The 12624-nt window shown below is 38.0% G+C and overlaps 1 protein-coding gene across 1 annotated transcript in view; it reads left to right on the plus strand.

The window, feature by feature from the left end:
- Nucleotides 1–12624, plus strand: part of slc9a1a (solute carrier family 9 member A1a) — a 48438-nt gene that overhangs the window by 22113 nt on the left and 13701 nt on the right. Inside the window, exons 2-5 of the mRNA XM_053487711.1 lie at nucleotides 2935–3395; nucleotides 7273–7523; nucleotides 10137–10354; nucleotides 10635–10837. Of these exons, the coding sequence (XP_053343686.1) occupies nucleotides 2935–3395; nucleotides 7273–7523; nucleotides 10137–10354; nucleotides 10635–10837 (1133 nt within the window). The remainder of the gene's footprint in view (nucleotides 1–2934; nucleotides 3396–7272; nucleotides 7524–10136; nucleotides 10355–10634; nucleotides 10838–12624) is intronic.

Genomic DNA, 12624 nt, shown 5'->3' on the forward strand with positions numbered 1-12624 from the left:
TAAGTTCGCAAGTTGAACCAGCACTGAATTGGCACAAGCACATGCAGTGAACTAGCACCTAGTTCGTGTTGGCGTAAAGAGCATTACTAAATTTCTGTGAAGGGAACTTGAAATGTTGCAGGATACAAAGACATTCTACGCAGCTGTGTGTCCACAGTTTGGGGAAGAACCAAACCCTGAAGTAGAATTAATAGACGTGTCCGTGCAGGGACATTTTCAATGCGGCCATACTTTTGGATTCCCTTTCCCTGTTCTGTTATTTCGGCTTTGCTAGGTTAGGACAAACACATGCTCCTGCACATGAAATCACACCAGTGTTGATCAATATTTTGTTACAAGGCTTTTGCAGAGCCTTGTATTAGGGACGCTGCACATAAACAGATCCAAAAAAAGTTTCAGTTTTTGGAGTGAGTCTCAAATGCCAGTGCTTTGTAAGTTAAAAGTAAAGATGATGTGAATGTTGCCTAAAATCAAGGTGTTCATGGTTCCTTAATATAGTTTTTTTTTTCCCTTTTGTTTTTATATCTTCTGAGTAAGAGGTAGTAAGGGAACCATTATTTATAGCTGCAAAAACATTAGCGATAAGAAAAAATGAACTTGTTTTGCGGATATTCTATAACTATAAATGAATAAAAGTTAAACTGCTGGCCTATAAGATGAGTAATGCACCAAGGGAGGTTAAAACTTTATGATGTCAATCAACTAATAGCTAAATTTATTTTCCTGTACATCTCCAGTTCTCTTTATATATATATATATATATATATATATATATATATATATTTTTTTTTTTTTTTTTTTTTTTAAACACCAGTTTCTATGGTGACGGTAGTCAGCCAGCTTATCTATTTAGTAGTTGGGCTCTTTTCCCCCTTATAACAGTCAATGCCATGTTTTAATACATGAATTGTACATTGCTATTAAGCTGGTTTTGTGCAAATTCTAACATGTGATGCACGTGACGTTATGATCAAAACTTGGTTGTGTCTCTAGATTCTAGACATTTGCCTGACAGGATTGCAGTAAAAGTTCCAGTGATGAATCAACCCGTCCTATTTTTAAGGACTGGCTTTATCCTAAAAAGTATCTCACTTCCACTAGTTTACTGATTGATTATTACAATTTGAGCAGATTTAAACAGAAAAAAAGTAAACAATCTCTTACTATGACTGTCGAGACGCCCCTCATTAGAAACATGGCTTGTGTTAATGGCCTGGTGTTTATCAAGTGTTCTCAGTGGGTGTGAGTGTTGCCAAGGGGATAACATGTCGGACGAGTCTCTGCTCATCGCCTCTGGAATGCGGCTGCCCTGTACATCAGCTTGAAATCTTTCGCATGTTTTCCTGTGTGCTGACTTTAGACAGCCTTTTAATTTCTTAGGTGCTGCGAACCAAATGGGATCGACCTGGATTTAATACGACTGCTTGGTAGGTGTTCTGCAGACCATACCATCTCTGTGTAGTGATGGGACACGGCAGCCTGCCACGTACTGCAGTGTTTTCTACAGTTGACCACAGATAATTAATTTAGCTTAAAATTGTAAGTCGGGGTAACGTAAAAGGGAATTCAACAGCACCTCTGTGTCCTATCCAACATCGTGGCAGAACGTCTCGGTGGTAGTGAGGTGGTGTTTCGAGTTTTAAAAAAGGGCCGTAGATAACAACTGTTGAAGTGCATAGACATTTGTTGGGCCCTTCTGTAAATCCAAGTTTAAAATAGCAAGTTTTATGAAATAAATAAAATGCACTGATACATGTGGTGTTTCTCTCTGCATGTGTGCTTAATTTAAATGCTGAATTTTTCATTTATTTATAATAAAACTCCTAAGATACACAGTACTGTGCAAAAGTCTTGAGCCATCTGTCATTTCTTCATATTAATAGATGTGTATGGTGCAGATTAATTTAAGGAACAAAACTTTTACTGCGACAGGCTGCAAAGTGCCTAAATATTTACAATTTACAAATCGGTCGTTTATGAAACAATCTCAGCAGCAACTTTGTTTTGTGCAAAGTGAATCGAATCAAACCAACCATAAAGTTAATAAACCAAAGTGATTTTTTTTTTTAATTGATCTTGTATAAGGAAGAAATTGACTAATATCAGAAAGCACTGGGGTAAGTAACCAAGGACACGCAAAAGGAGATATTGAGCCTCTCCTTTTCTCCAAGGACAGAATCATAATTTATTGCCCCAAACACGATTTTTTTTATGAGTCTTGTTTGCATTTGTGAAGGTAAAATAAATTTAGTGCTGTCTAAATTGACTTTTTTTTATTCCTCCCCCAAGAAAGTAAATCTGACTGACACATTCATTAAGAGCCAAAGATCATTACAAAACTAATTAAGATGTCTGTGGTTTCTTGCTTCTTTTTTCAGTAGTTAAAAATGGCTGCTGTTGCCAAGTTTCTGTTCCCTGTGAATTGTCGTGTGTGTGTGTCGAGCTTTCTGCTATGAATTGTACCAGTAAGATTCAGAAATCTGTGTAAAGGTCCATGTTCAGGGCACAATTTTCCTCCCATGGCAATAATTAGGAGGTGACAGATGTGTAATTACTGCCTACGCGCTTCCAGTGTCTCATTCTCAGTTCTTTTGCCTCTTTTCTCCTTTCTTCATTTTTTTAAGTGATTTTTTTTAAAACAGAATCTTTGATTTGGTATGAATAGATGTATTTTCTCTTGCTACTTTAAAAATCATTTACAGGCCATTATTATAATGGAATGCAATATACGCTTTAGTTGAGTCATAATTTTTGATGTTTGAAATTATTATGCTATTTATTGTATCACTTTTTTAGAGCAACAGTTTGGCTTGGTTTGTGATATTTTAACCTTTTCACGTAAGGGCTCATGTTGCGAACAGAATTACAGCATTGCTGTCTTCTAAAAAATGCACAATCTTTCTTAACCGTGATATTTCCTGTTTTTCCCCCCAGGATTTCACTTGATCCCACAGCTGTCCTCGATCGTTCCAGAGAGTTGTCTGCTAATCGTGGTGGGTCTCGTACTGGGCGGGTTCATCAAGCTCATTGGCGAGACCCCTCCTGTACTCAAATCTGAGCTTTTCTTCCTCTGTCTCCTCCCCCCAATCATCTTGGATGCCGGCTACTTCTTACCCATAAGGCCCTTTATGGAGAACCTGGGCACCATACTGATGTTTGCCGTTGTGGGCACTCTGTGGAACTCCTTCTTCATTGGTGGCATGCTGTTCGGCGTGTGTCAGCTCGAAGGGACATACTTGAGCACATTTGACCTACTGCCCTGTCTGCTTTTCGGCGCCATTATTTCCGCTGTGGATCCTGTAGCCGTCTTGGCTGTGTTCGAGGAAATTCACATCAACGACCTTCTGCACATCCTGGTGTTCGGGGAGTCGCTGCTAAACGATGCGGTCACAGTGGTGAGTACCTCAAGGGTCACTCATGGGACCCCTGATGTAAAAGTATTTGTAAAAGTATTATTTTCGGGGGACATAGGGTTGCATATTTGTCACGCTTTTATAATTGAGATCATCAACCGAAATGTAATTCACCTGTTCAACCTAGCTTTTTATGTGGGGGAAAAAGTAATTGTTCCCCAAACCTAATACGGTGGAACCTCGGTCGCCATCTTAGTTCGTTCCCAAGTTCTAGTCGTAACCCGATTTAGACGTAGACAGATACAAATTTTTCCATAGAAATACATGTAAATAGAATTAATTAGTTCTTTGTCAATACAAACTATGTTTAACTTTCAATGTATTTTGTTTATATCACAAATTATATAATAAAATATAAAAGCCCTAATTATACAAAAATAATACAGCACTAAATATAAATATAAACTGTACAGGAGAGCGAACACTATATTTTTACATGTACTGTTCGATGCACTCTTGCCATTCTTTAGCTTTGATGAGCAGCAAATTGGGATGACGGTTTCTGGGTTGTCTCCAGAAGAGGGGTTTTTGGCAAAAATTTTGGGAATTTTTTGGCCGATTTGGTCGTACTCTTCGGCATCCGTGAACCGAGGTTCCACCGTCACTTGTTTCACATTTTGCAATCAGCTGTTCATGATAATTGGCAAGGAGTCTTTCACAACGCTGTGGAGGGATTTTGGCCCACGTCTCTTTACAAAATTGTTTAAATTCAGCTACATCGGAGGATTTTTAAAGCATGAACGGCCCGTTTTAAAGTGTTCCAAGTTTTCTCCATTTCTGTATAATTTCTTTCACTTTAGAAATGCCTTTGAAACTCTTTCCAGACTGATGTCAATTACTTTTGTTTCATCTGTTCTTGAATTTCTTTAGATCATGTTGTCTTTTTTTTTATCTTTAGCATGCTTCACTTTTTTTAAGCAGATTCATTTAAATGATTTCTTGATTCAACAGGTCTGAAAGTAATCAGGCCTGGGTATGAAAGTTAACTTCAAACATGATTTAGCAAGGGGGAGGTGTAATATTAAAATTTGTTCAATCTTAATCATTTACCTCAAATCACACTTAATCATTTAAAAAGAGAAAATACTTGTTTATAGCACTGTATTTAGCATACAATATTCTTTAACACTGTGGAAAACAAAGCTCCGAAAATACATCATCTTCATTGATGTTGCATTTTCTTTTTCCCCTCAATGTTCACATACTGAAAAAAGGCAGTTGCCTTTGGGTGTATGATGATTAGGGCTGTGTATTGGCAAGGGTCTCACGATACGATACGTATCACGATACACGGGTCACGATACGATAAATCACGATATATTGCGATACAATACATATTGTGATATATTGCAATAGTTTGTATTATTATGTGTACTCCCTGGTATCGTATTGAAACCGAAGTGCAGCCACACGTCAGCCCTAAAAGCTGGAGGCGTTTTTATATTTTCCGCCATGCTCACTCATGTCTTGCTTACTTACTTGTTCTGATACCATACTGCTTAGTGTTTTGTTGATAGCGAGTTAGCGACATCTATTGGAGCGGAGGAGGAGTTTTTTTGGCACAACTTGTATCGATACTTGAGGTTTGACTATCGATACACTATCGTAAAAAAAATTATCACGATAGTTTGATGTATCGATATTTTTGCACAGCCCTAATGATGATCTCAGTATAACAGAACATAAATACTGCAATTATTAATCTACTATTAGTGCCCAGTCTTTTAGCAATTTAACACAGAAGCGATTGTACTTTGTCACAGAGCATCACTCTTGGTTGTATATAATAATCGCCCACGCTACTAAACACAGAACATTCAGATAAACATCATTCAGCTGCCTTAAAACTGTAACCAGGTCTCTGTCCTCAATCTAGATGACATGATCTATTTTGGTTTTCCATTTTACTCTGAGACATAAACAGGATCTCTATTCTGTAATAAGCATTTTTTCCCTCATTGCCTATTTATCTAGTTTCTTTTTTAAAAAAAAATATGCATGAGTGCAATAGTAAATACAGTTTGCTGTGAGCCCAGTAAGCAGACATATTTTGTGTTTGATTTTCAGGTCTATTTGAGGTGACGGAGAAACACAGACTCATTAACAATATACAAAATCGAAAAATAGGTTGATGAACTGATACATGTGTGGCGGCCGCGTGTCTGTTTAATAAACCTTATTCCTTCTCTTTATTCTCAGTGATCAAGTACATTTTCCTATGTAAGAAAAAATAAGGAAAAAAAAAAACACAAGCTTTCTAAGGCCGCCGCACATATATGAAAGATGCCCTTGCACACTTTGCCTACCTGCATACACAAATCCGGATATCCTTGCTCGCTTTTGTGCTTGCCCAATGCTGTTGGCTTTATGCATCCTTGCATGCATGTTTTTTTTTTCTAGCCTTCATGCATACCTGCATTAATGTACATACACTTGAAAACTAGTCTATCACACTTGCCCTTGTTTACTAGCATCCTTGCCTGCTTGCATACTCGCCTCCTAGCCTAAAAGTCTGTTGGACATACTTGCTTGTTTGTTTGTTTACTGCCATTCTTGCTGACTAGCATCGTTGGCTACTAGCATCTGTGCATACTTGCTCAAGAGTATTTTAAAAGCACTTCCAAAAACTACAAGATTTTTGTTGTTGTTGTTTTTTCTGTTTTTGCACAAGCTTTCTCAAGAATTTACTACCAAAAGAAAAATCTAAGCAGCGGTTTTGGAGGTAGAATTGTCTCTGCAAATCTGAAATATCTCAGGATAAATAGCCATTTTTTAAAACTGGGGTAAACAGAAATGCGCACTCTTCCCGTTGTGAAATGTCACCGTAGCATCTGATTTCCTTTTCTTGGCTGAAAGTAGCACTATCTAATGCAATACATCCACCTTTATAGCTGGAGGTGCTGTGCATTCTGAGAGAGTTGTTAGTTGAGGTTATTTGAGACCTCCGTGTCTTAAAGTAACAACTGACTGTTGTTGTTACATACTGTAACTACCTAATTCCTTATGCATTATGCGTTTTAAAATCCCCAGTATTGTTGTAGAATGTAGAAAATAAATCACTAAAACAAAACCAAAAAAGGAATTTGCAAGTGATCCCATACTTTTGAGCGGTAGTATAGATCCCGATTTTATTGATATAACGATTCTGTAAGTATAATGTTTTTGTAAATATCCCGCTTTAATTTTATTTTTTTTGTAATACTTGAAAGACCCTGAAAAAACCTTGGGAAAAAGTGTAACACCTAAGCTTTATTCAGCAGCTTCACATCTGATTTGAACATGAGCATCATTAAATGTGGCCCATTTCTTATAGGTTTCTCACTTACAAATAACCGCAGTATTTAAATAATAAAAACAAACATCAAATACAAGATTTTACCTTTTAATTTGAAGTGAAATTCAATAAAAAAGCTTTTTTTTTACTGATGAACAGAACATGTCTCTGTCATTCACCATAATTATTATTTCTAAACAAACATGACAAATAATTCACTATAATAATAAACCAATAGTTTAGAGTGTGCCAGCTGTAGGATTGTAATGTGACATGGTGCTGTTTTATACGTACCGTAGAGTCTGAAGAAAAAGGCAGATTGGAGACTTTTAATGCACACCATTTTTGATAATGTCATGCCATGAAACTGTTTCTGTTGCATGACTTGAATGTCCAACGGGACTAATCAAGCTAAAAAACCTCTAATTCCAGTCACTGGCTGAATGTCTGGTTCATCTCTATTAGAAATGTAGTAAAAGATTACTTTTTTTTTTTCCACCAGTGTAGTGATGCATGAGTCGGCACACACAAAAATCGAGATTCATAACTGAATGGATTTTTATGTCCTCTTATCATAATTTTCAGGTTCTGTATCATCTGTTCGAGGAATACACAGAGATGGGCACAGTGACGATAGGAGACGTCTTCCTGGGCGTCGTGTCTTTCTTTGTCGTGTCTCTGGGTGGCATCCTGGTAGGCGCCATCTACGGCATCCTGACCGCCTTCACCTCCCGCTTCACGTCCCACACGCGCGTTATCGAGCCACTTTTCGTCTTCGTCTACAGCTACCTGGCGTACCTGTCAGCTGAGGTGTTCCACCTCTCTGGGATCATGGCGTGAGTACCTGAACAGATGAAGTATGAAAGTATTGAAGTCCTAATTGTACAAAAATAATATAAATATACATATAAACTGTAGAGGAGAGGGCAAGTACTTCATTTTTACATGTACTGTTCGATGCACTCATTTCTTCATGCATTTCCAAGAGAGACTTAACTAGGGCTGAAACGATTCCTCGAGTAACTCGAGTAATTCAATTACTAAAAATGATCAAGGCAAAATCCTCTGCCTTGAAGCTTCTTTTAATTTTAAAAGCTTGCGTTATGTTTTTGCGCAATTATTTGTTTGGCGTGACACAGCACGCTTCCGGATGCAAGTCGCCACTTAACATAGACGAAAAAGAAGCGCTTACGTCACCCCAAAAAACGGAAGGAGACGCAAACAGTTAGTTGTATATTAACTGGGGGGCAATCTGTGGCAGGGAGACATTTAATGCTGTATGCATTTTAAAAAATTGAAGTAGATTATTTTTTTTTTAAAGAAAACCAATTAATCTTTGTTTATCGTATTTATTTTAAATTGCTGTTTAATTAAGCAAAATTACATTTCATCCGATTACTCGATAAATCGATAATTTTTGATAGAATACTCTAATTTGATAGAATACTCTAATTTGATAGATTACTAAATTATTCTATAGCTACAGCCCTACTGTTAACATCTTTTCAATAAAAAAAAACCCCCCACCAAAATCTATTTCATATGCTTCATTTCATAATTTTGAAATCCCCAATATAGTTTTAGAATGTAGAAAATAAATCACTAAACAAAAACAAAAAAATTTGCAAGTGATCGCAAACTCTTGAGTGTTCGTGTACATTGATGCAATGCTCTTAAGGTTCATCAAGAATGGTACGAGTTTATACATGGGAGATGAAATTTATAAATGTACGCTTGATATAATCAACATTAGCTAGCTCAGCTCTTAAAGTTTATTGTGAAGTACGATGTGTTTTATCACAGTTTTGTTTAGGGATGCACCGAAATTTCGGCCGCCGAAAACTTTCGGCCGAAATAGCATTATCGGTTTCGGCCGAAACGTAAGAAAGCGCCGAAAATAAAAGCCGAAATTGTCGCCACGCCTCTCCCATCCTCCCGTCTCGTTCGCGCTGTCATTACGCATCAAACACGGAGTATGTCGGCAGTTTGGAAGCACTTGAAAGTTTCAGATGAGGACAGCAAAGTTGCAATATGTAACATTTTTTTAATACAAACAAAAAGAAAATATTTTAAACATGTTTTTTAATGAAGCCATTTTCGGTTTCGGTATCGGTTTTCGGCCAAGTGCATCCAAAAATTTCGGTTTTGTTTTCGGCCCAGAATTTTCATTTCGGTGCATCCCTAGTTTTGTTTATCTGTCTGTCATCTGTAAGGGCGTGTTTACAGTGATAATACATTAGCATACCCGTTTTGGAGTACACAAGGCTGGATGGCCAACAAGCCTCAGTCCATGTTGGTTGTGGAATCGATAAACCGTTTCAGGAAGAGAAGAGCAAAGTAGAAATATGGAGGCGACCATCAGTGATCTGGCAGCACAAGAGGGACAGCTCAAGCACTCGGTTTTGTTGAATTGCCTGTGGATTTATTGGCCCTTTACACCGTCGTCCAATATGTTTTCTGAGCTGCAGGATTAAGAGAGGTAGAGGACGGGACGGCCTGTAGTCGTTTGTGACAGCGCTAGCAATCTTTCCCCTCATGTCGCATGTCTGCATACACTGGTGGTTTGTGGGAAAAATGTCAGTTGTTATGTTATGTTTTTCCTTGGAGCGTGTGGATATTGGTAAACTGGAAAGCTGTGCAATAAACTGACTTTTTCATTTACAGGATAATATTAAGTTGTTAATTTATTATTACTTTCCATCATGCCTTAAAAAATCAGCAAAGAGGAAAGTCGCAGCAGTGTTTGTCCCCTGTTTGAGAAAGCGGAAATCTGTTCAGCTTTAACACAACCCCAGCCAAGTCCTGCATTTGGCTCTCCCTTTTTTTTTTCTTTTTTTTTTAGCAGCACTTGCTGGAAGGAAACATGAAAAACGAGTGTGAAATATCACCTACGTTTTATATCTAACATGTCTTTGATGCTAACAGTACGTGTCAGTATTTCTGGGAAAAAAAATTAACCCGATGCCAATGAAGCAAAGTCTGAAAATGTCACAGACTGCTTGGGTTTTTAACTGAAAATAATTTTTACTGGATGTTGTAAATGGTTTTCCTGAGGCCACGTGTTTGTATGATGTTTTACTTTGTTTGAGTGTGAAGTCTGAGTGTTTTCACATAATTTCACAGAACTGTAACCTAATTTTTTAAGAAGTTATTTATCATTTCTTTATTTAGTAAACACAGACAGTGTCTCTTTAATCATATTACAATGCTATTTCTTCCAAAAGTTTTAAGCGAAAGGATTTTTCAGAGTAAGTACAGGTGCGTTAAACTTGATCTGTCTTCTTTTGGTCGCTGAGAAAGCAGACTAAAAAACAAGCACCATATAATTAGTCTTTCTTGGCAGCACACCACCTCTAAGCAGGCAATATTAACCATGTCGTAACTAACTGGTTGTAGATAAGTACAGTTGTGCAGAGAAATTAATTTATCTGACTGTACTCTTTGTCCAGATTGATCGCGTGCGGTGCCGTCATGCGACCTTACGTGGAGGCCAACATATCCCACAAGTCGCACACCACCATCAAGTACTTCTTAAAGATGTTGAGCAGCGTGAGCGAGACGCTCATCTTCATTTTTCTCGGGGTGTCCACGGTGGCCGGAAAGCACAGGTGGAACTGGACGTTTGTCACAGTCACAGTAATCCTGTGCATGGTGGCTCGTGTACTCGGTGAGCAATTAAACCACACAAACACCAGTGAAGTCTAGATAAACTGGTTCAGTGATAAGCACATAATCCAGTGGTTTTATGGTTTTAATGCCATCACTGGAACACAATCTTAGTAGTCATGGCTCATGTGTTTTCTAGACAGATAACAGGTAACTGCATACCTCCAAAGTACACATATATGCTACATATACTTATTGTATAGTACATGCTTGATGCACCTAATAATCTGGCAACTTACTTATGTTCACCGTTTTTTTTTTTTATCTTTCCTCCTCCTCAGGCGTCATTGTTTTGACCTTCGTCATCAACAAATTCCGCATTGTAAAGCTGACCACCAAGGACCAGTTCATCATAGCGTACGGTGGCCTGCGAGGAGCAATCGCTTTCTCCCTGGTCTACCTGCTCAACGAGCATCACTTCCCTATGAGGGATCTGTTCGTCACAGCCGTCATCACAGTCATCTTCTTTACCGTCTTTGTGCAGGTGAGGGTTATTCTAGAACTTTAAAGATACCCAAGTTAACGCCAAAGACGGCCATTAATGTCAAAGTGACTCCTGGTTTCTCAAAGGATTAAATCTGCACTTTTTATACATGTACATTTTATCTCATTATAGAGCTGAGCAAGCGCGCAGTGGTAGCTTGGTGGTGCTGGGGTTTGAACCTGTGACCTTGCGATCAATAGTCCAACATCTTAACCACTGGACTATCCCTACCCCCTACAGTCATGTACAGACATTATTTCCCTACCTTCTTTTGGTCATTTTTCCCCCCTTAAAAAGCACTGATATAGGACACGGTGTCTTTTACCGATTTAATAAAAGGGATTTGTAGTTAAAGTTTATAGAACATGAGCTGCTGGTGTGAGGTTACAACACGAAGCACAAAGATCTTGTGGATTTAATGCTGATTAATGAGACTAGTAGCTAGTTCGTCAAACAGGTTCTTGTCATTGTAATAACTGTAGTCCCTCTTACAGGAAACAAGGAGTGCTTCAGGAATGCATTTCAGCTGCTAATAGTTAAATCCAGAATAAGCTCACCCACCGTGAACCACCGCACGGCCAATTAGTATCCTGCCACCCATTGTACAATTTCATCCAGTATTCAGGTTTTGCATACATAGGTTTTGCATTTGTTTGTTTGGCAAATACTTTGGTTTAAACACAATCATAGGTGAGCCAGAATCTAATCCTAGAGTGGGATCAGGCTCTTTTAAGGGGGATAATCATATTTGCCAAAGAAATGTGCGGAGTTTTTGTGCTTGCCGCATAAACTCCCCCTCTTTTTTTTGAATGAGTCACATGGGGCTTTTAGAGGCGTCACCACTGCAGAGAACAGTTCCAAAGCCAATATTATTCTATAATTAATCTCCAGTGCTAAAGTGAAGAACAGTGTATTGGATCTAGTTTCCTCTGAGCTCTGGTCATCTCACTTTTCTTTAGACTTGATGTTCTATAATCTGTCTATTTGTCACCAATAAATATAACTGAGCTCTGGAATGTGATTCCGGGACACCAAAAAAACAAAAACAAAGAGGGAATTATTTGACTAGTCGCCACTTAATGACTGCTTACTTTCAAATTAAGACAACCGAGATAATGTAATGATGCAGAAAGGTTTTAAGTACCACTTTCAGCACAGACACATGCTTATAATGTTGCCGTTTGATACGGCTTTGCACAATTGTTACAGTACGTGTTGATGATGTACACTTCAGGGGTTTGTAGTAAACGCAGGCATGACCGAGCAGATAAGGATCAGCGCACACCACCATCCATTAAGGTTATTAGCATTAACCAGGTGTGTTGATGAAATGAGGGTTAATGCATGCTTCCAGCCACTCTGAAGAAAATCCTATCTGGCTTTTCAAATACTCCTACAGTTGATGGTACGATTAAAAGAAGGCACAAAGTTTGCCCTTTTGGCTCCCAGCTCAGGAGTCACTCGTTGAATTATATATTTATTTTTTTCTGTAATCCTAAGGAGGCATTTTCACGATTATGCAGTGAATAGGAATATAATAAAAACCTAAAGTTTTATTGATTGATATAAAAAAAAATTTCAAGTTTATTTATTATTAATACACAAGGATCTGTTATACAATACGGATCTGCTTTCACAAGGGAGAGCTGTTAAATTAAAAAGCAACCTTCTTTTTTTTTATTTTTTACCCCAGGTCAGGCTGTTGTTTTTCTCCATGAGTTTTGTTCTAACTTGAATTGTGCTAATGCTCAGACATGTTGTGATGAATGTTGATTAGAGGCTAATCC

Source organism: Clarias gariepinus, chromosome 26, assembly GCF_024256425.1.
Source record: "Clarias gariepinus isolate MV-2021 ecotype Netherlands chromosome 26, CGAR_prim_01v2, whole genome shotgun sequence".
Taxonomy (NCBI): Eukaryota; Metazoa; Chordata; class Actinopteri; order Siluriformes; family Clariidae; genus Clarias; species Clarias gariepinus.